A 23,071-nucleotide genomic window follows, 5' to 3' on the forward strand; every position below is an offset into this window, starting at 1 on the left:
ACTAATTTGCACCCCTTGCATTGTAACATGGTTTGCCCCCAGAGAACATTTACTCCTCTCTTTTTTTTTGCCTTACTTTCCTTAATGGTCCAAAGTGTCTGTGTGTGGGTATGTGAGTTCTCTCTGTAGGCATGTGACTCCACTTGGTGAATTTGATTACTTGCAAGTAAATTGCATTACCTTTTTGGAGTAATCATGTCTATACTAAATTGTTAAAGTTAAATTTAAAAGATTGTACTATCAGAATTCTTTCCTTCTAGGTTTAATTGTTGACTTCTGTCTCATAAGACAGTAATTTAGTTTGTATTAGCAATTAGCATCTGCAGCCTAGTAAGGTTTTCTACACTAATTTTTTAATTATTGGTGTATCAATCTTCATATTGAAGACCAATGGGTGAAATGTTGAAGCTACTTACTTCTGATTGAAGTTGCTCATTGCCTTTGACCCTCCCATTGTTTAAAAAAAAAAATAATATAAATATATATATATATATATATATATATATATATATATATATATATATATATATGTGTATATATATATATGTATGTGTGTGTGTGTGTGTGTATATATGTGTATAGCCCAGCGGGAAATTACAGGAGACGGAGCGTAGCGCTCCATACTAACAGAGGGTGCAAAAGGAAAATTCCCAGTTACTGCCACCTTTTCAGTACTTGTGAACTTTTAATCCTTTTGTGGGAAGGAAATTTAAGCCTCCTCCTGAGACTACCCCTAAATGTGCCTGCTGCACCCCTTGGAAAATGTGTGGATGCAGTTGAATTCACAGGAGGTCAGTTACAAAGTGTTAACTGTAATAACAGCTTGTGTGTCCCTGGCGTTGCTCCAGTGTGCCTAGATTTCTGATGTTTTTGAGATGCAAGATGGCAGCATTTGTGTTTGCCAGAAGAGGAGTTGGGCAAAGTGAGGATGTTTCTTGCAGAGTAGGCCCACTTGTAGGGATAGATTTACAGAACAGGAAAAATGTTTCTTTTGCAATGTGGAATTAATGACATGAAATTAAGAGGACACCTTTTTAGTGGGATACCTTGTGTGGAGGGGCGCACAGCCCTTACCAGTCACTAAAAGGACTCAAAGTTTGTATAAGCACAGAGCTGTCAGTCTTCCAGAGTTTCAATCTATACTTTAAGTGGGACCCATTTTGCGTCTACTTTATTGGAGAAGCACATTTTTCTGTGCTAAGTAATTAAAAGCATCACACACAAAACTGACACATGTAAAAAGGCATCCTGATGTCTCACTATCGTGATTAATACAAGCAATAAATTATGTTAAGCAGAACAGTACATTAGCAAAAAAAATGGAAATATTGTATTTATTGAAAGAGTGGTACTAAAATTATAGCAGGTCATGTGATAATATGTTTGTAACATATAGAGTTTCGCACTGTGCGCCTCTGTAGATAATCTACATGCCTCGGTACACTTCTTGTTAGTGGAGGTGTCTCCCAAGAGCAGAGTAGATGTGTACCTTGAAGTGCTCTGAGTGGACCTTCCAGGGACTCTGGTGAAAACCAAGATGTTTAATGAAGAGTCCTCCATGCCCACCACAATTGAGGCAGAATGTAAAATCAAAGCGCCTGATAGTGATACAGGTTTCCTGCTTGAAAATAGCACTATATATTTTTACATTCCTGCAGGATATCGTGGAGTTCTAATAATTAAATAATACATTTCATAACATTTTATTTACTAATCCTCACCAATTTTTACTGACTTATTTTTACAATATGCATTTTTTACTTACTGGCAACCATGGTGAGCAATAAGTCACGTGCATTACATTATCTAAGTTTAACAAGCAGTAACTCAAGTGTATACTTTTTGGTTTCTTGTTTACTTCATAAAGAAAACACTGGTACATTGAGGTTGTTGGGATATAAAATAATACAACATTTTCTTATTACACTATAGAAAAAAGTCAAAAAATAAATTGCTGCTACAATAATTGTATTTTTGCAAGATTAGTTGAAAACATCAATTGTTTTAGTGTGCTCTGCTTGTCCATGGCTCCTGTTCTACCATTTCATTGTCACTCTGATGTCACAAAACCCAGAAATGGTAAATAAAGTACATTCCACTATAAAACCAGCGCAGATTTGATGCTTAGATGCACTATGCAGTTAAAGTGATATAGTGAGGGTCCATTCAACCACTCAAAGATCACTGCATTTAAACAAGAATGTAGAAAAGTTGTTTGTTTTTTTATTCCTAGATGTAGACACGTATGTTAATCATTACAGTAATCATCTGCAGAAACAGATAGTGTTCCAGAGTTAGGAGCTTTGTAAGTAAATGAGCACAAAGGGCCTCATTTAGAGTTAGGTTTAAATCCAGTTTAAACAAAAGGGTGCAAATTTGCACCTTGAAAAACCATGTTGGGATGCAAAGGAGTGCAGGAAAAATACTGCCTGCTTTTGCATGTAGTACATCAAAACGGTGCAGCTTTATTTAAACTCTATTCATAGGCGAAAAAGTCTGCAAAATTTATATTTGTCCGCACTGATTTTGCCAAGGTGCAAAATGGCACATTCTAGCTGGGCTTTCGTCTAACTCAATGAGGCACAATGTGGACACCACATGGTCTTCAGCTAAGTTTCTGACATTGGTATTTGATTCTACCATTTACAAATACACAAAGTAATATATGACATTATAGTAAATTACTTAAGTTCTGGCCAAGTACACAAGATACAGTACAGATGCATAATCAAATGAAAAAAATAAAAAAGGGGATGTTAATGGATGACTATGTATAAAAATTGACCTATTTCCTGATTAAACTAGTAAGCCTCAGTGACTTACTGTGATATTACAGTCCGACCAAAGTCCTCTGGCATAGTCTGTTGGTAAGTCAGCTGTTTTCTAGGAGAAAATGGACCAGTAGATGAGGTTAAAGAGAATATATGCTGCAGGGAATATTATTCTTGAATACTTGTCAATAGCGTGCGTGTCTATGCGCATGCTGACATAAGCCCGCTGGCTTTTTCTTCTATTTGAGTTTCTCTCTGTGCTGAGTGCCAGCTGTACCATGATCCGATCATCTTTCTCTCCGTTTTCAGACACAAAAACACCCAGATTGTTCATCTCACCATCGCTGAAGCTGCTGTCCATCATTGCCCGCGGCTGAGGTACCCCACAGGTACACGGAAGCTTAAAAGGAAAATAAACAGTGAAGATTACAGTGTAAGAACATGGGGTTATGGAATTCTCATTTTGTGTATTTTGGCGTTTTTAGATGTTCATGTACTACATGTACTATGTACATGTGTTTTTTTTCAAATATTTTGCAGCCGATGTAATGTGGCCATGTGGCATTTTACCAACATAATTTGTTATAAGGTGATGATGAAACCACACAATAAAGACAATGGGCCTGATTCATTAAGGAACTTGGGCAAGAATTTGAATTTTTCTTACTTAAGTTTTCTGGACAAAACCATGTTACAATACACGGGGTGCAAATTAGTTTTTTATTTTGCACATAAGGAAAATACTGGCTGTGCTTTCATGTAGTACACAAATACTTGATAGCTTATATGTACACTGAAATGAAAGTTGATCTAGGAAAAAAAGCCAGTATTTAACTTACCTTATGTGTAACATGTTTTTGTCCAGGAGAAAACTTAAGTAAAAAAATGAGAACTTTCCTTAATGAATCAGGCCCAATAAGTTTATGTGTGTGTATATATATATATCTATATACACTCAGTGGCCACTTTACCAGGGACACCTATCTAGTACTGGGTACCCATTACTATTACCCCCTCTAACCCATAGAATTTCCTGAATTCCTTATGGCATGGATTAATTTCTTAGAGACTCTGGTCCATGTTGATGTGACTGCAACATGCAGTTGCTGCAGATTTGTCGGCTACAGATTTATGCTGTAAATCTCCCGTTTCACCACATCCCAAATGTGCTCTATTGGACTGACATCTGGTGATTGTGGAGGCCATTACAGTACTCTGAACTCATTGAGATGGCGAGTGACTTGTGACATGGCATGTTATACTTCATGTTTATGCCAAATTCTGACTCTACCATCTCCATGTTGCTGCAGAGATCGAGATTTGACAGACCAGCTGCTCTTTTTCTAATCTTTGACTGTCCAGTTTTGGTGAGCCTTTGCTCAGTTACCCTGTTCTTAGCGGACAGGTGTGGAACTCGAGTGGTCTTCTGCTGCTGTAGTTAGGGCCTGATTATCCATTAGGCTGACTAGGCTGCAGCCTTGGGAGCTAGGCTTTAGGACAGGGGGTGCAAAATTGTGATGGGAGAGTTATAAACACAAATTAATTTTAAAATATAATAGCTCTTCTCTAACGGAACATCATGAAAGAAAAATGTAGTAAGGTTTTAATCTTGACGTATTCCCATGGTAAAGTGGCAGGCATGTGAGGATAAGCAAATAGGAGAGACAAAGATAGTGACCTGCACAGATATGACTGCTCCGTTCACCCACCACATCTTCACCATCATTAGCGCTTGTTCATGCCTCCATTCTGCTATACATTTCTCATTTTATTGAGTATGAATTGAGTGACAAAGATTCCTGTAACCCTTTTAAAAAGCCAAGTAGAGCTGAGTTTCAAAAACAAGGGAAGATAAACATTGGTGGGTGTGGGGATGAAGGAAGCTGGACTGTAACCTAAGGACAGGTTAATTTTTACCTACCGCGTATTAGCCTGATTTGGAAGGCGAGGGGCCACTAGGAACGTATTAGCCTAGGGTGACCTGAATCCTTAATCAGGCTGTAGCCCATCCATTTCAAGCTGTGTGTTTCAGAGATGATCTTTTGCATAGCACTGTTGTATCAAAAGGCTACAATATCTAAAATAACATTCCTTCGGCTTGGACTAGTCCATTCTCTTCTTACATTTACAAAGCATTTTTGCTAGAACTGTCGCTCACTGGATGCTTTTTGTTTTTCGCACTATTCTGTGTAAACTCTAGAGGCTGGTATGCCTGAAAATCACAGGAGATCAGCCGTTTCTGAGATACTCATTACACTCTGACGGTGGAATAATTGTTGGTGCCAGATGGAGTCACTTAGATCACATTTCTTCCCCATTCTGTGGTTTGATCTGTACAACTGAACCTGTTGACCATGTCTGCATACTTTTATGCATTGAGTTGCTGCCACATGATTAGCTAATTAGATATTTGCAGTAATGAGCAGGTGTACATAATAGTGGCCACTGATTGTGTGTTTGTATTTATGTAATATAATTGTTGAATCCCCAGTAAGGGGTGCATTATCACATATAAAAGGAAATAAAGCAAAGACACTCATGAGAACTGTGTCCATATAAAAGAATGAGCACGATACTGAGCAAAAAAACTCCAAGATGAGTTTTTTACAGAGAGAAAGCAAACAGCAATGTATTTTTTAGAGGATTCATTCCATCTGTGACTGGCTGCTTGTGCATACAGGGAAAAAGGATCTGGAAAAGGATAGGACTGGTGATTATCCTTGTTAGAACCACCAGTGGGTATATTGTGGGCAGCGTAATGTCTGCCAGAGGTAACTAAGATGTAGAAAGAGAGGAGTGAAGCAGTAGGTATTTTCCAAGCCGTCTTCAACTCTGTATATATGATATATTGTTATATTCTCTAGCATGGATGTTTTATGTTCTAAAATACATAGCACACTGAATGCTATCTTTGTCATTCTCTGAAAGATATCCTTATCTTTGCCTAGTAATGTCTAAGTTGTTTAAACTTTTATGTATGTAAAAATATGATTGTATTGCTGATGAATAGCTGTCCTGAAAGCAGACATTACTCACTAGAGATGAGAGAATAAATTAGAGAGAGCGTTAAACGCTTAACCAATGAGGACTACACCCTGAAGGGCTACATTGAGAATGTGCATCCCATTTTTCTAACAAATTTATACCAATATTAGTTCAAGATCACTTAACTGAAAGCGAATAGTGACAACATACCTTGTTTGTCTACTACATATACTGTGCTTAATTGGGTTTTGAACTTCAATATAATTGCAACATTATGTTTCCACAAAGTTTGTGATACCTTTTCCCGTAGCTTCCTTTCCTTCCTCTCTTGCACTGTGGTCAGGTAATTCACGGCTGCATATTCCAGCACCGATAGAAAGACAAACACAAAACTGACCCATAGGTAAATGTCCACGGCTTTGATGTATGACACTCGTGGCATGGAGGCATTTACTCCAGTAATGATGGTTGACATGGTCAGCACTGTGGTAATACCTGGGAAAAATACACATATCAATTGAGGGGTAAGTTTTGTAAGTTGGGTTCTGTGTTATGTCCATTGCACACATATTATTTGAACTTCTGTGTTTTATTTTTCAATGTATTATTTTCTGAATTTTGTGTAGTCCTCCTCAAAAACACCCAATCAGCGTTTTGTTCGTTTGCTTTTTTTGTTTTTTTCCATTAGCCTATCATTGGCTTGAAAATCAAATATAGTGTTAATAATTCTACCAGTACCTAGGGTGCAATCACATGGATTTCAGTTTTACCATTTTTTTTTCATATTCTGTGTGTGTGGATGGAAAAGACTACAACTCACCGTGCCCTGACGTCCTGTGAAACTGCATGTGTAGTATTATAAATGGTAGTTATACTACTTTTCTTCATATTTAAACTGTATACTTGGTCTGCAGGCAGGATTGTGGTTCTATTTAATTCCTCCTACCTTTGAGTAAAAACCATTTAAAGTAGTAGAGAAACTATCAGTTTTTAGACAAAATTAACTCACAGACATTTCAGTTAAATACAATGTAAAACTAACAGGAGCTGGTTATTTTGTTTTTGCTCCCTGAGGGGCAACTCCACTCATCAACTTTTTTTTTGGCACCGACAACTTTGGGAAAGATACAAAATGGTTCTCGGGCACATTGTACAGCTGCTCTGGTTAGGCAAGCGCCTAATTTATTCTATAATTCTATTAGAACAATTTAGGGCAATGGCTGACCAAAGCGGCTGTAGTTTTCTATTAATCCAACAGTGTCACGCCAGTCTGTTTTTCTTGATCGTTTTCGGGTCTCTTGGGTCTTGCTGAAGCAGGAGCATAACAGAAACTGGACGCCTTGATAAACCCACTGCTCACCTGGAGTGCACTAGCAGGATAGGGGTTTAGGCCCGGAATACAGAACTGGAATCCACTCTGGAACTGTTCGTGGGAACTCAATCCTGGCACCTGTAACCAGTCACACGAAACTGGAACCCACTATTAGGATCTCAGAATGGAAATTCACGGAAATTCAGAATAGAATGAGCTGGAACTGGAGGCAGCAACTCAGAACTGTGACTAGGAATGGAGAACTCAGAACTGTGAGACAGCCACAGACCTGGAACCCACACACATATGCACAGAACTGTAAGTGAGCCCTAGAGACCAACACCAGCTACAAAACTGGTGATACTGCAGAATAAGCACAAGATAATGCAAAGTTCTTGCTGAGGTAAGCACTCTTGATGAATGCATAATTCTTGCAGAGGGATGAGCATTTTAGAAATGCAGGGTACTTGCAGAAAGATGATCACTTGGCAGTGCGTGGTATTCAGGAACAGTGCTGGAAAGAACTGGAGCCTGGAGCAAAGAAGTGTGTTGTTCTGGAAATGAGCAGGTTTGAAGGGTGTGCCTAATGCTTATTGGTTGCACAGATCATTTAATCACAGGTGCTGAAATCTGCTTGAGCTGGAAGGTCACCTGACTGAATCCAAGACAGTCACACCCATGCAGTAGAACAAACTATAGATGTTTGTTTACGAATGAAGAAGTGGTGCCCAAGACTGCCGCATGTGACCAGTAGAGACCCGGATAGCTATGATATGATAGCGGCAGACATGGTACGTGTGGCTAAGGCCCTGATGTGTGACAATCAGTAAGCAGCAGCTGCTCTAGTCAGGCACTCGCCTTATCACACTGGTCAAAACAGAGCCCCTCATAACCTCATCATAAAGAGAAGGCATTGGTTGAGTATTTTATTTTTGTTATCAAACTCCCTATTTAAAAGTAATATCTCCTACTAGAACATATTGCATATAAATTATATCTATTAAAATGAAAGAAAATTTAAAGGAAAAGGGTATCCAACAGCACCTAAACAGACATTTGTGTTTCATTGTCTAAACTGCACTAGAAAAATGATTACATGTTTAAATCTAATCGCTTACTATGTTCCAGTACATTTTGGGTTTTTTCTGCATCAGTTTGTATAAATGTCTTCCAATAAGTCAATATAATGATTTTCCCTTTTAGGAACACTTGATTAAGCTTGACCGTTCCACATAGTGAATAGCCGATATCATTTTCTAGATTAGGCAAATCACCTGGCTCTGTACAGAATTTTGAGCAATGTTGAAAAATAATTTTACCTAAGATTGCTTTAATGTAGTGATGTAATTTAACTAATACAAAGAGCAAAACGTTTGTAGTCAAAAGTGATGGGAAATCTTCAGTTAAGAAAAGAAAATCATAGAGACAGTCCATTACAATGCCTTCCACACATAAAGAATCTTATCCTTTCTTTTTTTTTTTTAAAGTATAAAGTATTTTTACCTAATGGAACTCTGGCAGGGACAGCTCTTCGATCTATCCAGAAAGAGACCCAGGACAGCATGACCATTAGAGTTGCAGGGAAATATGTTTGCAGGAGAAAGAAGAAGATGTGACGTCTCAGTGTGAAGTTAATGTAAAGACGATTATACCATCCTGTGTGAAGATATACAAAGTAATTATAATTTTTATCAATTAATTTTACTTTATACAACATTTCTGATTATTATTATAGTTAAATTCTACAGATTTCCTAAATATTCAGATCCCCCAACCTGAGGGTCATGTCATGTTGAATATGTTCTATATCTATTATATTATTATTATTATTATTATTATCCTTTATGTTGAGCTTTACAGATAATGTTTAAATAGTTCACATGAGTCTATGCCCCAGTGGAGTGTAGTCTAAATTCTCTACCACATGAACACTACTAGTGTGAGCTTCATCTAATGCCAATTAAGCCAACCAGTATATTGGACTGTGGGAGGAGACAAATGTGACCATGGAGAACATGTAACTCCATACCCTGGTTGAAATCATATGTTAACAATTTCACTAAATTAGAATTATGAAAACACAGTAAACAATCATTGAGCTGAGGAGATGCTGTAAAGTTGCATGCGCTTGTACTGGAATGGCTGAACTGTTTGCGCGCCTTTATTTTGAGATCTATAAGGACTAAAAAAACACTCTGAATGAGATATTGTTTGCAGCAATGAAATGAGACTCGAGTAAACCACACTGAAAATCATGAAGGGATTGGAGGCATTGTTCTTGGTGACTGCAAACCTCTGCTATTCTTATTAACTGCAGTAGATATTGCAGGTTACAGCAAAATACTGGAAAATAATATATGAACAATATTGTAGCTTGGCTGAAAAGAGCAGAGACATACAGACACTGATCCAGGTGTCTGCACGTTTTTTAAATTTATTTAGAGAGAGCTTGCTCATGTTATGTTCCATCTGGAATGTAGTGTGAGCAAACTATTTATTAACAGTATATAAATGTAGTACAATTGCTCATCTGAATGAGCCCTGAATATGTAAACAAAGAAAAATATGTCACTGATTGGCTTTGAAGCTTCTGTTCATGCTATACATGTGGTTTGTGCAGATTAATAAATCCATGAATTAGGTCAAACACTTTGTTGTATCTGTCAATTAAATTTGTCAATTAAAGTATGTTAATAGGAAGACAGAGGTGTGTGACAGTATATTTGTACTGCACTAAATCATTACAATATTACTTATACACTATAGGTTGGACATGTTGTGGTCTGATTAATGCATACACAAATTCCCTCATTTATACATAAATACAAAAATTATATAACAGTCTGAAACTTTTTTGTCTTCTGGTACAAGTCTTATCAATACATTTTTATGCACTTTGGTTTTAATCAGACATTGTCCAACATTACTTATTCTACTTACCTGTACTACTATAGAAAGCGAGTCTTGTAGTGGTATGAAACTCCTGGATAAGGAATTGTGACAGAGAAATCCTTTCATCCGTTTTTAAGGATTCATTGCCGTTCTTCCAGTAGAGCATGAGGTCATCTTCAGTGTAGGCATCTTAAAGTAAAATTAGTAGAGATGAGCAAATCTCTTGCTGCTGAAAATCTTACATCTGTCTAGCAAACATTTCAGAATTTGGCACATTTTTGGACCAAACGGTTGCAATTGTAATTGATTAGACTAAAACAGTTTGCTGTATACTAACAATCCAGGGTTTGCATAAAGATAGCTAGAGAGAAAAAGTGTTATTGGTTGTTTTTTTATTTTATTTTGCTCTGTTCCACTGCACTATATTAACATGTCCACCAAAGGTCCAGATGGTCGGTCTGAACTGCACTGAAATTTGACAGCTATCTCTCTCATATTGCAGCCTCTTGAACGTTTAACTGCATCATTATTTACAGAGAGTGATGCTGTAATTGAATCCTAATATGCCACATACACCGGCGGTTCCCAAAGTGTGCGCCGCGGCTACCAGGGGTGCCGCAGCGCTGTCACTGGGGTGCCGCGGGCCAGCCATAAAAAAAAAGAAAGAACACAAACTTACCAATCCGCGCGGCGCCAGGACCCAGCAGACTCCTCTCTCCCGCAGCTGTCACTGACGTCGATATTCAGTGACAGCTGCGGGAGAGAGGAGTCTGCTCGGTCCCGGCGCCGCGCGGATTCGTAAGTTTGTGATGTTTCTTTTTTTTTTATGGCTGGCGCGGGGTAGAGTGAGAGGATCATAACAGCAGAGGGGGACAGCCTGACAACGGGGCAGCAGAGGGGGACAGCCTGACAACGGGGCAGCAGAGGGGGACAGAGGGCAGCAGAGGGGGACAGCGTGACAGCAGAGGGGGACAGCGGGCAGCAGAGGGGGACAGTGTGACAGCAGAGGGGAGCAGTGTGACAGAGGGCTGTAGAGGGGGGCAGCGTGACAGGGGCAGCGTGACAGAGGGCAGCAGAGGGGGACAGCATGACAGAGGGCTGCAGAGGGGGGCAGCGTGACAGAGGGCTGCAGAGGGGGGCAGCGTGACAGAGGGCTGCAGAGGGGGCAGAGTGTCTGGATGCAGAGGGGACATTTTTGCATACAACTAAATAAGTATTTCTGTCCTGACCTAAATACTTATTACAATTTTTTGACCCAACTACTTCTAAAACAGGACTGCTCAGTAATTATTTTGGAGGGGTGCAAAAGTTTGGGAACCACTGACATCAGGGCCACCTTAACAACATTATGGGCCCCCGGGCAAAGCAGTGCAGCGGGGCCCCTACCTCTATATATGTGTATCATATATTCATATATATATATATATATATATATATATATATAGATATATATATAGATAGATAAAGATATATTTGCAGGATTTTTTATTTTTTATGTTCTGTGTTTGCTCCTGATGAAGTCTGTTTACAGACGAAACGCGTTGAGTATTTGCTGTTATATTGCCATCGCTGATCATATAGGCTTGTCATCTGCTTCTGGATGTGTAAGTTACTACTTTTTTAATAAATTTTAACTTTTTGGATACTACATCTGTGTCCTTCTGTGTATTGATTGAGGTAACCAATTGGATAATCAATGGTGGCTGAAGATTGACTACATCCTCACAGTCTACAGGATAATCTTACAGATAAGCCATTAAACTTTTGGCTTCTGGTACGCATACATCTTCATTGGTGTGACCTGTTTGTTTATATATTATCTTGAATGCTATTTGGTCTTGTGTGATCTCTCACCCTATGAGCTACACATATCTACTTTAGATATTGTTGATATCCACACGGTGGGAAGCTCTGGCTCACTCTTTCCTGGTGTTTTGGTTCCTTTTCTGGATTCATACTTGGCTCCATTAACTTGCCATACTACACTATTGTGTGCCTCCTCTCATTTATTTTATATATATATATATATATATATATATATATATATATAGATAATATATAGATATATAGATAGATAAAGATATATTTGCAGGATTTTTTTTTTTTTTTTTGCTGGATTATTTATTTTACTTAAGAACCCTGTCTATGTGGGCCCCCTTGCCTGTGGAGCCCCCGGGCACCTGCCCATCGTGCCCAATGGAAAAGATGGCCCTGACTGACATACACTATTACCTATGACTGTGCTCACAACCTTGGTGTCATGAGTCGTGCCCTTCAAACACTGAAATGTACCTGTTAGCGTTGGCACAGTTCTAGTGGGAGGTGCGGAGTCTAACGCATCTCCCACGGGAACCCCCGCAAGGAGGTATGGGTTTTGCTGCGGGAGATGCACAGGTCACGGTCCTCACACTGAGCCACCAGCGAGGTACAGAAAATAGAGGGTAGTCAGTCTAGCCGGATCAGCAACATTAGGACAGCAGAGGTATACAAGGGTGTCCAGAAAGAGTGGTTTACGCAAGCCGACGTGCAATTCGGGCAAAGCAGTTCACAAGGAGGATTCTGGAAGAGAGGTCAGGAACAGGCAGAAGACGGTACCAAATAAGCCAAATAGAAGAGCAAACAGAAGAATAGTCTTGAGAAGTCAAGTCATACACAGGAGATCACTAAAGAATACACGGGAATGCTGGAGCTGGGGGACCCAATACTCTGGCACCAGCATGGTGCCAGAGACAGCTTTAAATAGTGCAATGCACCAATCATTAGCGCCGGTGGCGTGGCATTATCAGGTACCCCCAGAGCTTCTAATAGCGTACCATGGAAGGGCCAGCGGGGAAGCCCAAGAACCGCGACTAGTTGCCGGGCAACCAGACGCAGCACAGCACCTGACAGGCGGCCGTCCCGACACGGAAGGGCCTGACATGTTGCAATTAGGAAGCCATTGTTACATTTTGTTTCGGTGCTGAGAAAGGGTCCTGGGAGGCCCATCTTTTCCTTTCTCCTTACTTCCCCAACTCCCATATAGTAAGGACTATTTACAAATAAATCTCCTCTATTACACAACATATCCCACTGGTTTCTCATTATATTTGTAATGTTAGATTTTGAACTGCATTTCTTTGCTCCTTGCTTGGTATTGGAAGAGTTAGAGGTGCACACAAACGTAGTCAGAGGCACATGAGTGGTTTACTTGGACAGCATAACATTTATTCTATGCTTTTTAGCAAAGGATTGATGGGAAAGCAGGATGACTAAGGGAAACAGAATTCCACACAGAAAGGAAGCTGAATCTTCTTCTGTAATTTGTAGAAATGTGTTTCTTATAGTGTCAGATATAGAAAGACTATTATTTATGTAACTCAGTTTCATTGTGATGATTACCAACAAGAAATAAACAGAATAGATTATTATTAATTTTTTTTAAAAAAAACTTACTTAACTTACAATACCCATCAAATGTATATATGTCAACCTTAAAATTACATAGGGTAAAAAGTAACAGGGATGAAGGGGAAAAACATAACCAAACTAAGGAGGGTGGGGGAAGAGGGAGACGTAAAAAAAAAGACAGTAACCGTACTAGAAAACGTAGATATATTGAAGATTTAGGATTACATAATGAGTGATAAACAGTAATGCAAAAAAAAAAAAGACAACCACTGGGATTATGTGGTAGAACTAGAATGTGTTGAGGATAGGTGCTCAGAACAGGAATCATGCCATTGTCTCCATTTGACCAGCGGGGAGAAGGCAAACATGGAGTACTTGAAGCCAATGGTTCCCATATTGTGGCTCCTCTGAATATTGGATATCATTTTAGAAAAAGATGGGGACTGAGTTTTTCTAGGATTGGGCTAATGCCAATCTACTCATAACTAAAATGTTACCTGTTATATATCTGTTATGCCATTGGCATTGCGGAGTATAGTGATATAAGAGGGCCAATTTGGGTAATAGAAGATGCCTTGTGTTTGTGACATGAAAGGTTAATTCACAATCCTCTATCTATAGATTCTGCACCATACGGCAACTCCAAAAAATATGTATTATGCTCCCAGCCTTACCACAGTTTTTTTTAAACAAATCTTTGATACATTAGGACAAATATTATGAAGCTGGAGTGTGATTTAGTCTAGTAACAATTTTCACAAGCATCTCAGAATGATTTATACATTTAGACATCTCGAATATATTATGAAATATTTTGTTGCAATCCTCATCTTTCAAGAATGCCTCGGATAGGAATGTTCTTTTCTTCTAAAGGGGGCCAAGAGATTTTTACACCATGATGATATATATGACTCCCCTGTGGTTAGATGAGGAAGTTTTCATGTATATGTAAGGGATTTATGGTGTTAGAGTAGGACATGTGTGTTTGAAGCCAATTCTAAAAGCCACAAGACGGGATATGTTATTTTTCCTGTGGTGTTTTTTTCCAGCAAAATCACATAAAAGAAAAGCTATCATATAGATCCTGTACTTTAGTAATGCTCTGGTCATGCCACTGCCAAGCTATTAGATGTTTAATAAAATTAATCACGTTTCCCCCTGAGTTTACGTGCTAGAAGTTTGTCTAAGGTGTATAATTTCTGGTTAAGATGGATAGCCTGTTGGATATGTATGAGGGAAAAGTGTGTTCAGCCTCCTCCGAGCTTCAGCAAGGCCAGCCTTAGGTTTAGGGTTAGTTGGGTCCTTTTTGTGCTGAGCTCCTAGCGTTATTACTCTGTCCTCATATGCGGAGTGGACTGCAGTGCTTAGTTTCTTAATTCTTGCTGCAATTTGGATCGCTGCTCCCCTCATGATTACCTTTAAAGTGCACCAGTGAGGGCATAACAAAGTGTCCTCCAGGATATTTGTTTGTATATAACTACTTAAAGTTTCCTGCATAATACATTTCCCCTTATATTCTGACCAAATGTATTCAGCCAGATGCTAGGGCCTAGGAGGGTGAGATTTAGTAATGAGTTCCCACCTCCACACCAGTGGAGCATGGTCAGACCAGGTTATTAGTAAATATCAATATTCACAATGTTTGTCAGTCAGCAGGGGGTCTATACAGGAGTAAGACTGATGTACATGTGAATAGAAAGTGAAGGCAATTGGGGTGTTTCGAAGGTTTGTTTAGAAGTGGATAAGGTTCTATCAGACTTGCGATCAGGTACTGAGGTCTCCCATAATAAACAAGGGCCCTAATTTTACTTTTTGTCTTTCCTGGGAGACTTTCTTGAGTAAATGTATTTGTATCGAGTTGGGTGGAAACATGGAGATTAGGGTAATAAAGTGGACTCCAATTTTACCCGATGATATAAGATATTGCCCATTTTTATTCACAACTTTTTTTTCAAGTTTGAAAACACAATTGGTACCAGTTAGAATGATAATGCTGTCACCCTTAAAGGGACCACTGGAGGTGGCAGGTGGGATACTTATGGTTGATAAATTGAAGGGCTACATTTTTGTCACTTCTCCAAGTGGCATAAAATATTAATAGTATTGGGGGGGGTGGGGGGGGGGGGCCGATGTGAACCCAATTCACCAAGATATCGTGAAAGATTAAATTCAACAGAATAACATCAGGTTACCTATGCACATAGAACAATCAAGTAACTTTAACCTAGTAACCTTGCAATAACACATAGCTATTAAGATTGTGGAATGTTTAACAAAATTAAGTATGGTCACTCAATAACTAAGTGCTATAATAAACTTAAGTAGGGAAAGCATTGTGTTTAAATAACTAGAGACAGTGATAGTGTGAGAATTTGGGATCTTGTATCTATTGGGGAACACACACCGGACGATATATTGATTAAATACAAAGAGACCTAGTCCCACTGACATAGACTGAGGTGTTTGACACTGTAGGGAAAAGGCTGAGGGTGGAGCTGAGTACACAAAGTGTGGGGGTTTGGTAACATGTAACATAGTACACAGAGTTTGTTGTAGGTACTGCCTGGGCAGCGTATAGCCTTTACTCGTGTACATGAAGGTGATGCCACTGGTTGGACAATGGATATCGTGCATCAAGGTATACAGAGGTGTTGGCACTGGTTGAACAGTACGTAAAATATAATGAGGTATATGGTTGTGTTGGCACTATTGCATATAATACAATAAGATACATGGTGTTGGCACTCCTTGAACAGTGTGCAGTATGTAATGAGGTTCACGGATGTGCTGGAACTGTTTTAACAACGCATATCATATAATTAGGTGCATGGATGTGTTGGCAGTGTTTGAGCAGCGCATAGCATGCAATAAGTTACACAAAGGTGTTGGCACAAATGGATACAACGGAGTATATCGCAGTGACCCTGTAAAACAGGGATAGACAGCAAGCGTAGAGGAGTACACACACTCACACATTACAATAACTAGTAGGCAGTATTGGCACAACCAAATACACAGGCGTGGAGTCTAAGTCCTTCCACCAGACTTAACCAGGCATCCTGTCAAGAGGATATGGAATTTGCTTTGCGAGAACCTATATCGTGGACCATTGTTACCTAAGTACTCTACTGCTTTCACAGAATGAATGAATTCACTGGTATGAAGAATAAAAACACTGTCTGGAAACGTGGGTATGGGTGTGTGCTTTCAGGGAGACTGGACACAGGAGTTGAAGAAAACAAAAAATGGCTGCTTTAATTTCTAGTATCGTCCTGAAACAGGAGTATCGATGTTGGACAGAATTGATACTCAGACACTGATAAGTGTACTGAGCAGGCTCTTAAAGTGGCTTGTTGATTGGTGATTCCCCGCTTGTGTCATCGGTACTGGAGGTTAGAGGTAACACCGGAGAGAGATGTTATGTCCTCACTAGCCTGAACCCAGCTGGGTTCTGTTACTGATTCTAATTGAGAAGGCCAGTGATCAGGGGGCTGCTGAGTGTTGGCAGCAGGCCAGTGATGTCTAAGACTACTTTTGCTGACAGACAGTCTACTAAGCTATATTACCAAGATTATAAACAGGTAAGTGTAGTACTAAGCTGAAATGTCTTAAAAATAAAATAAAAAACAACTGTCAGTACTTTCTACTGATCAGCCAGTACTTTCTACTATTGGCCAGCTTTAGTGACATACACTTCATTAACGTGATATATTCAATGTCCAGCAACCTATGGTCACTTGAAGTCTACATAGAGTCCTTGGGGTGTAGCTAGATAGTGGTGAAAAATCAGTCCACATGTTACAAGCTAATGCAAAGGGTTACAGCAGCAGAATTAGGTCCCCGTAGAAGTCCTTTCCTTGCACATATGTCTGGTAGCTGATATGAACAGAGTCTTCACTGAGATGTCTCATTCTTTCACAGTTGAGTGCAACGAGAGTTGAGTTTATTTTGAGAAAGCATGTGCCTGACCTTAGCCCGTGGAGGATGGAGCTGCACAGGTGGCAAAGAAGAGTACTGAAGGAGCAGATTCATATGGTTTCAGCTTCTTTGGACCCATTGTGCAGGATGGTTTATTAGTGTAGGTGACGAAATACAAGCGGATTGGTTAATCGGTTTAAGAAATTTGTGAGGATTTCAGCTTAGAAATAGTATAGTAGAGAGTATGACATGATAAATCAAGAGGATGTCAATGGGAGAGCCAGGCTTAGACATGAACAGAAACATGATTTCTTGTCATTTTTTTAAGTTGCCACCAGATGTCAGTATAGGCTTAAAGATGCATATCCATAGTTGTAATTTGTCAACAGGAAAAAACTATTTTACTGTTTGATGTTCAACTGAAGCAACACATATAGTAAATATGTTCCAGCTAGGCTTGCAGAGTCAGCAAAAATTCAGCTAAAGGTACCTACAGAGTAATACACGCAAGAGGTGGCATCAGTCTGCTGTAGCTTTCTTTTAACCCCTTCAAAAATAGTTAGAATTGGAGTATTCTCACCAGTTCTGGTGCTGCTGCAAAACAGCATCGGTCTGTTAAAAAGAACAGACCTTCAGTAGGGTTTTATGATGATGGTACAGTGTCAGCTAGAGGGCTGGACAAATGTCTTCTGAGAGCCCTGTACTGCAAGCGGCAATTCCAGCTGACGATTCCCTAACCCTAACCCGATGCCTAAACCTAACCGAATGCCTAGTCCTAACCCGATCCCTAATTCTAACCCTAACAGTAACACTTACCTTACATAACAGCCGGCTTTGCCACTTTAAAAGTGGCAATAACGCGATTGCCATTTTCAATTATGTAAAAGTTCAGTGCTGTTATTACTTCTGAGGATCTTTGAGAACAGTCAGATAGTGTTCTTCTCATTAAAGAGGTAAGTCTGGATTTTTTAATGTCGGTGAAGTCACATTCGACATATTTTGTTTATGAAGTAGTGTTATGATCTTACCTTGTCCCCGCTCCGCTGCGCTGTCAGCGTTGTCTGGCAGCTGTGTCCGCTCTGGTGGTTCAGCGCTGTCTCCCGATGGCGCCCCCGCACTTCCGGGTTCTCCCAGCATCAAGTCATGTGACTCCTGGACGGGGAATTAAAATCTCTATATCTACTCTACTCTGACACACTACCTGTGCCAGAGCAATGTGTTTCCTGTTCCTGGCTACCTGTTCCTGTGTACCTGACTCCTGTGATCCTGCTCCCTGTGTAATCCCTTATTCCTTTTACTCCTGTGTACCAACCTGGCTGTGACCTGACTACTCTTTGGCTTTATCCCTGGCACCGCGAATTGGACTGACTATCCCGTGTACCGACCCGGCTGTGTTATTGACAACTCTCTGGATTTCCCTCTGGCACCGTATACCTGATGACCTCCTGTGTACCGACCCGGCTGTATTTCTACTCCTCTGGATCCATCTCCTGCTACGCACACAACTGACTCCGTGCATCTAACCGGTTACTGCTCCAGACCTCCAAACCCTGGAATTCACGGTTAGTGCCTGTATTTGCATCACCTTGTCATATTGCCTGTTTGACTACCCATCACTTAGAGCCTTCTCCCTTACGTCAGTAGGCTAACCTGGGGGCCGCGACCTGCGGTTCTTCGGCAGCAAAGTCCACCCTACCTTGCGGTGGTTCTTGGTGAAGACCGGAAGGCTGTTAGACTCCGCGCCCTAGGTAAGCCTGTGCAAATACTGACTAAGGCATCAGAACCGTAACAGTTTGCTCTGACCCTTATCTAACTGATGGAAGCGTCAGGAAATCCCTCCGCTAGGGAACTACTGGATCACTTAGCTGTTCGGGTTAAAGACCAGGGGAAGAATCAAGAACAGTTATTACAGATTCTGCAGACTCTGTCTAACAGGTTGGACACGCTCCAAGGTACGGTCTCTGCTCAAGCAGCTCAGGTGGCAGCCCCTACTCCTCCGCCTGTTCCGGCTCCACAATCTGCTCCCTCTCAGAGCAGCCCTGCCGCTATTGCTCCAGTAATCTCTCAACTCCGCATACCTAACCCACCTAAGTTCAATGGGGATCCTAAGGAATGCTGAGGGTTCTTGAACCAGTGTGCTATTCAATTTGAACTATAGCCCGGTAACTTTCCTACAGAGAAAACTAAAGTCGTTTATATAATCTCCTTGTTGTCTGGTCAAGCGCTTGCCTGGGCTTCTCCTCTTTGGGAACATGATGATCCTATCCTTCATAATTGTGCCACTTTTCTGGAAACCTTCAGACGCATCTTTGATGAACCGGACGTGTCTCCAGTGCTGCTTCAGGACTCCTCCGTCTACGCCAAGGTACCCTTACTCTGGGCCAGTACGCTCTCCAATTTCCCACTATGGCGGCTGAGCTACGTTGGAACAATGAAGCTTTGGTGGCCACGTTTTGGCAAGGCTTGTCAGATCGTATTAAGGACGAGTTAGCGGCCCGAGAGTTACCCACTACTCTGGAAGAATTGATTTCTCTCTGTGACCAGATTGATATCCGGTTCCGTGAACGCACTCAAGAGAGAGAAAGTTCCCGTTGATCCACATTCTGCTTGGATCCCCGGTTTCAGAGTCCAATTACTGCTGAGGAAGAGCCTATGCAGTTGGGAAGGGCACGTTTATCCCAGGAGGAAAGAGAGAGGCGATTCAAGAACCGTTTGTGCCTCTATTGCGGGGAAACCGGTCATGTTCTGAGCCAGTGTGGGAGGCGTCCGGGAAATGACCGGACCTAACTGACGTTGGAGAGGCTAAGTTAGGTAGGTCTATTCCCTCTCCTGTGGATTCTAGTTTTTCTGTCCAAGTCCTTCTGCGATATATTGATAAACAACTGTCTTTTCCAGCACTTATTGACTCCGGTGCAGCGGGGAACTTTCTTCGAGCTGACATCGTAGAGAGGTTGTCGTTACCCATGCAACCATTGGATCCACCTGTCGCTATTACAGCTATAGACGGCAGCCGTATTATTGGAGGATCCATTAAGAACAGAACTGTCAACCTTCCTCTACGCATTGGAGTCTTACACACTGAGGAAATCTCCTTTTTAGTCATCCCAGAGGCTATCAACCCTGTGATTTTAGGCCTACATTGGTTCAGACTTCACTCCCCCACTCTAGATTGGCAGAAGCCTGAAGTTCTTGCATGGGGTCCAGGATGTCATTCCAGATGTCTTCCCAAGATTCATAGGCCCGCTATGGCCAGTCCTTCCACATCCTCCGGTATTCCTCCTCAATATCATTCATTTTCTGACGTCTTTTGTGAAAAGGAGGCTTCCAAGTTACCCCCACACAGACCTTGGGATTGCGCCATTGAATTGTTGCCGGACAAGATACCACCCAGAGGAAGTATAAGGAGGAGAGAGAAAAGAAAGACAGTGTGATTTGAGGCACTCCATAGGTGCTTATTAAAATTTAACTTTTATTGGATATGATTAAAATGGAAAGTAGATGAGCGAAATAATTAAAATAAGTGAACAGTGGTTTAAAATTGCAAAAAATAGGGGGAAAGATTTTTTGCAAAGTCTCACCTATATCCTAATAAATATAAATTAGTAGGCTGAAATAGCACTGATAATATTTCTATTGCATAACAATATATATGAAACCTCTGTTGCCTGTGAAAAAGAGGCACTGAAAGCTAATAGTAATGTTTAGAATGTTATATTACTGGGTTTACATAGCGATCTAATGTATGAAAGACCGCCAAATAACCCGAGTCTGCAGTGCCCCTTATATTTGTATACAGAGTAGCACAGCAGGATTGATGAGATAAAGCCTCCCCAAGGCTAATAAGCCAGATTGGTATAATGTAAAGGCTCCCGATGGGAGCTATATAAAACCCCACTAGATACTTGAAGACCGCATCAGACTCTAGTATGTTTTTGCGGAGGCAATAAATATAAATTAGTAGGCTGAAATAGCATTGATAATATTTCTATTGCATAACATTATATATGAAACCTCTGTTGCCTGTGATAAAGAGGCACTGTAAGCTAATAATAATGTTTAGAATGTTATATTACTGGGTTTACATAGCGATCTGATGTATGAAAGACCGCCAATTAACCCGAGTCTGCAGTGCCCCTTATATTTGTATACAGAGTAGCACAGCGGGATTGATAAGATAAAGCCTCCCCAAGGCTAATAAGCCAGGTTTGTATAATGGAAAGGCTCCCGATGGGAGCTATATAAAACCCCACTAGATACTTGAAGACCGCATCAGACTCTAGTATGTTTTTGCGGAGGCATCAGAGGTTGTAAATGCTGTAACCAGGAATCGCGGGATTATGTGAAAATTCCCTGCCTATATAGAACTGGGGAGCGATTCCTGGAAGAGGTAATAGAATTAAAGGATTGGTGAGACAAAACGCCGACGCGCGTTTCGCTCCGTGGCTTTTTCAAGACGCAATGATTCAAGGAGTTGACAGCTCTTAAATAGTCGTTCAGGTAGGTGTGGTTAAAGTGGACAAAACCAATCATGTGGTTTTTCGTGATGGGTGTGTGTAATCCTACTTAGATCCCCCAGTGATTTTGAATGACAGTCAGATTTACCTATCACAACCGATGTTAGTCCAGAATAGGTCACTCCATTGGTGCAAGTAGATTGTAACGAGTTATCAATGTAGAGGCTGACCTTCTCAATTATGCCTCCGTAGCCCACTCATTCTGATTGATGTAATAAGACGACAGAGTTGATCTCAAAGTTTGTCGTAGTGTATATTCCTACTTCATATTGATTGTCTCCCCTAATATGTATAATTAATAATCAAGTAGCTTGTAGCTTATGATGTTGATCTAATACAATTATTGGGGTATAAGTAGCAAATCATCAGTGTAAAAACTTGAACTTCTTAGTTGTTATCAGTAATATTATGAGCAAACTATAATGATTTAGTGAGTATCTAATAGTACTACTTATATTTTGATGGTAAATATGACACCCTTATTATATAGTGGTTAGAGCGGACAAAGATAATCATGAGGGTTTTCGTTATGGGTGTGTGTGTTCCTACTTAGATCCGCCCGTGATTTTGAATGACAGTCAATTTTACCTATCACAGCCGATTTTAGTCCAGGAATATGACACAAATGAACATTTTCGAAAAACATATAATAAGTTTAAAAAAGATTTGGATCTTTTTGAAAAACAAATAGTAGAGAAGCAAAAGTCCAAATTTTCTAGGGATCAAAAAGATTACACCCTTAATCAAGTCTTTACATGGAATACTTATAGACCTAGAAAAGCTAACCCTTCCTACTCTACTTCGGAAGTCAACTCATCAGAAAATGAAGCTACCACAAGCTCATTTTCAGACAGAGAATCCCGTGATAATTTTTTAGGAAGTGGTTCTTTAGCCATGGAATCAAATATAAAAAGATTCGACGTGGGGGTAGACAATCGAGGAAGGAGAAGAGGAAAACAAGAAGGGGTTGGCTATCGCAGGAGTCAGAGACGACAGAGGACTCAGACTCGAAATTAAGGGTTATTAATCTTTCCGAGAGAGTTTTAGGATCTCATCACATCAGTTTCCTAAGTAAAGGACTCTCATTTTCACCGGTTCAAACAATGAACCGTTTTGAGTGGGAGAAGGATTTAAATCTCCTTTCTAGATAGTTACTCCTAAAGAAATTTTACAGTAGTCATAAACCTAACACAGATACGGATTTCAAAGAGTTGCAGCCTGTAAAACAATCACCAATCACATTAGATACTGAGGAAGATTTCCAAGCACTTGATATACTCGAGGAATTACAG

General features: G+C 40.3%; 1 protein-coding gene across 4 annotated transcripts in view; it reads right to left on the minus strand.

The window, feature by feature from the left end:
- Positions 1-2,500: 2,500 nt before the first annotated feature.
- Positions 2,501-23,071, minus strand: part of GABRR1 (gamma-aminobutyric acid type A receptor subunit rho1) — a 188,848-nt gene continuing 168,277 nt past the window's right edge. For all 4 annotated transcript variants that reach the window (XM_075202768.1, XM_075202769.1, XM_075202767.1 and 1 more), the window contains 4 exons: positions 10,009-10,149; positions 8,572-8,724; positions 6,055-6,251; positions 2,501-3,171 (listed from right to left, as the gene is read on the minus strand). In XM_075202768.1, the coding sequence (XP_075058869.1) occupies positions 2,884-3,171; positions 6,055-6,251; positions 8,572-8,724; positions 10,009-10,149 (779 nt within the window). In that variant the 3' untranslated portion in view covers positions 2,501-2,883. The remainder of the gene's footprint in view (positions 3,172-6,054; positions 6,252-8,571; positions 8,725-10,008; positions 10,150-23,071) is intronic.

The sequence above is a fragment of the Mixophyes fleayi genome, chromosome 3 (genome assembly GCF_038048845.1).
Source record: "Mixophyes fleayi isolate aMixFle1 chromosome 3, aMixFle1.hap1, whole genome shotgun sequence".
NCBI lineage: Eukaryota > Metazoa > Chordata > Amphibia > Anura > Limnodynastidae > Mixophyes > Mixophyes fleayi.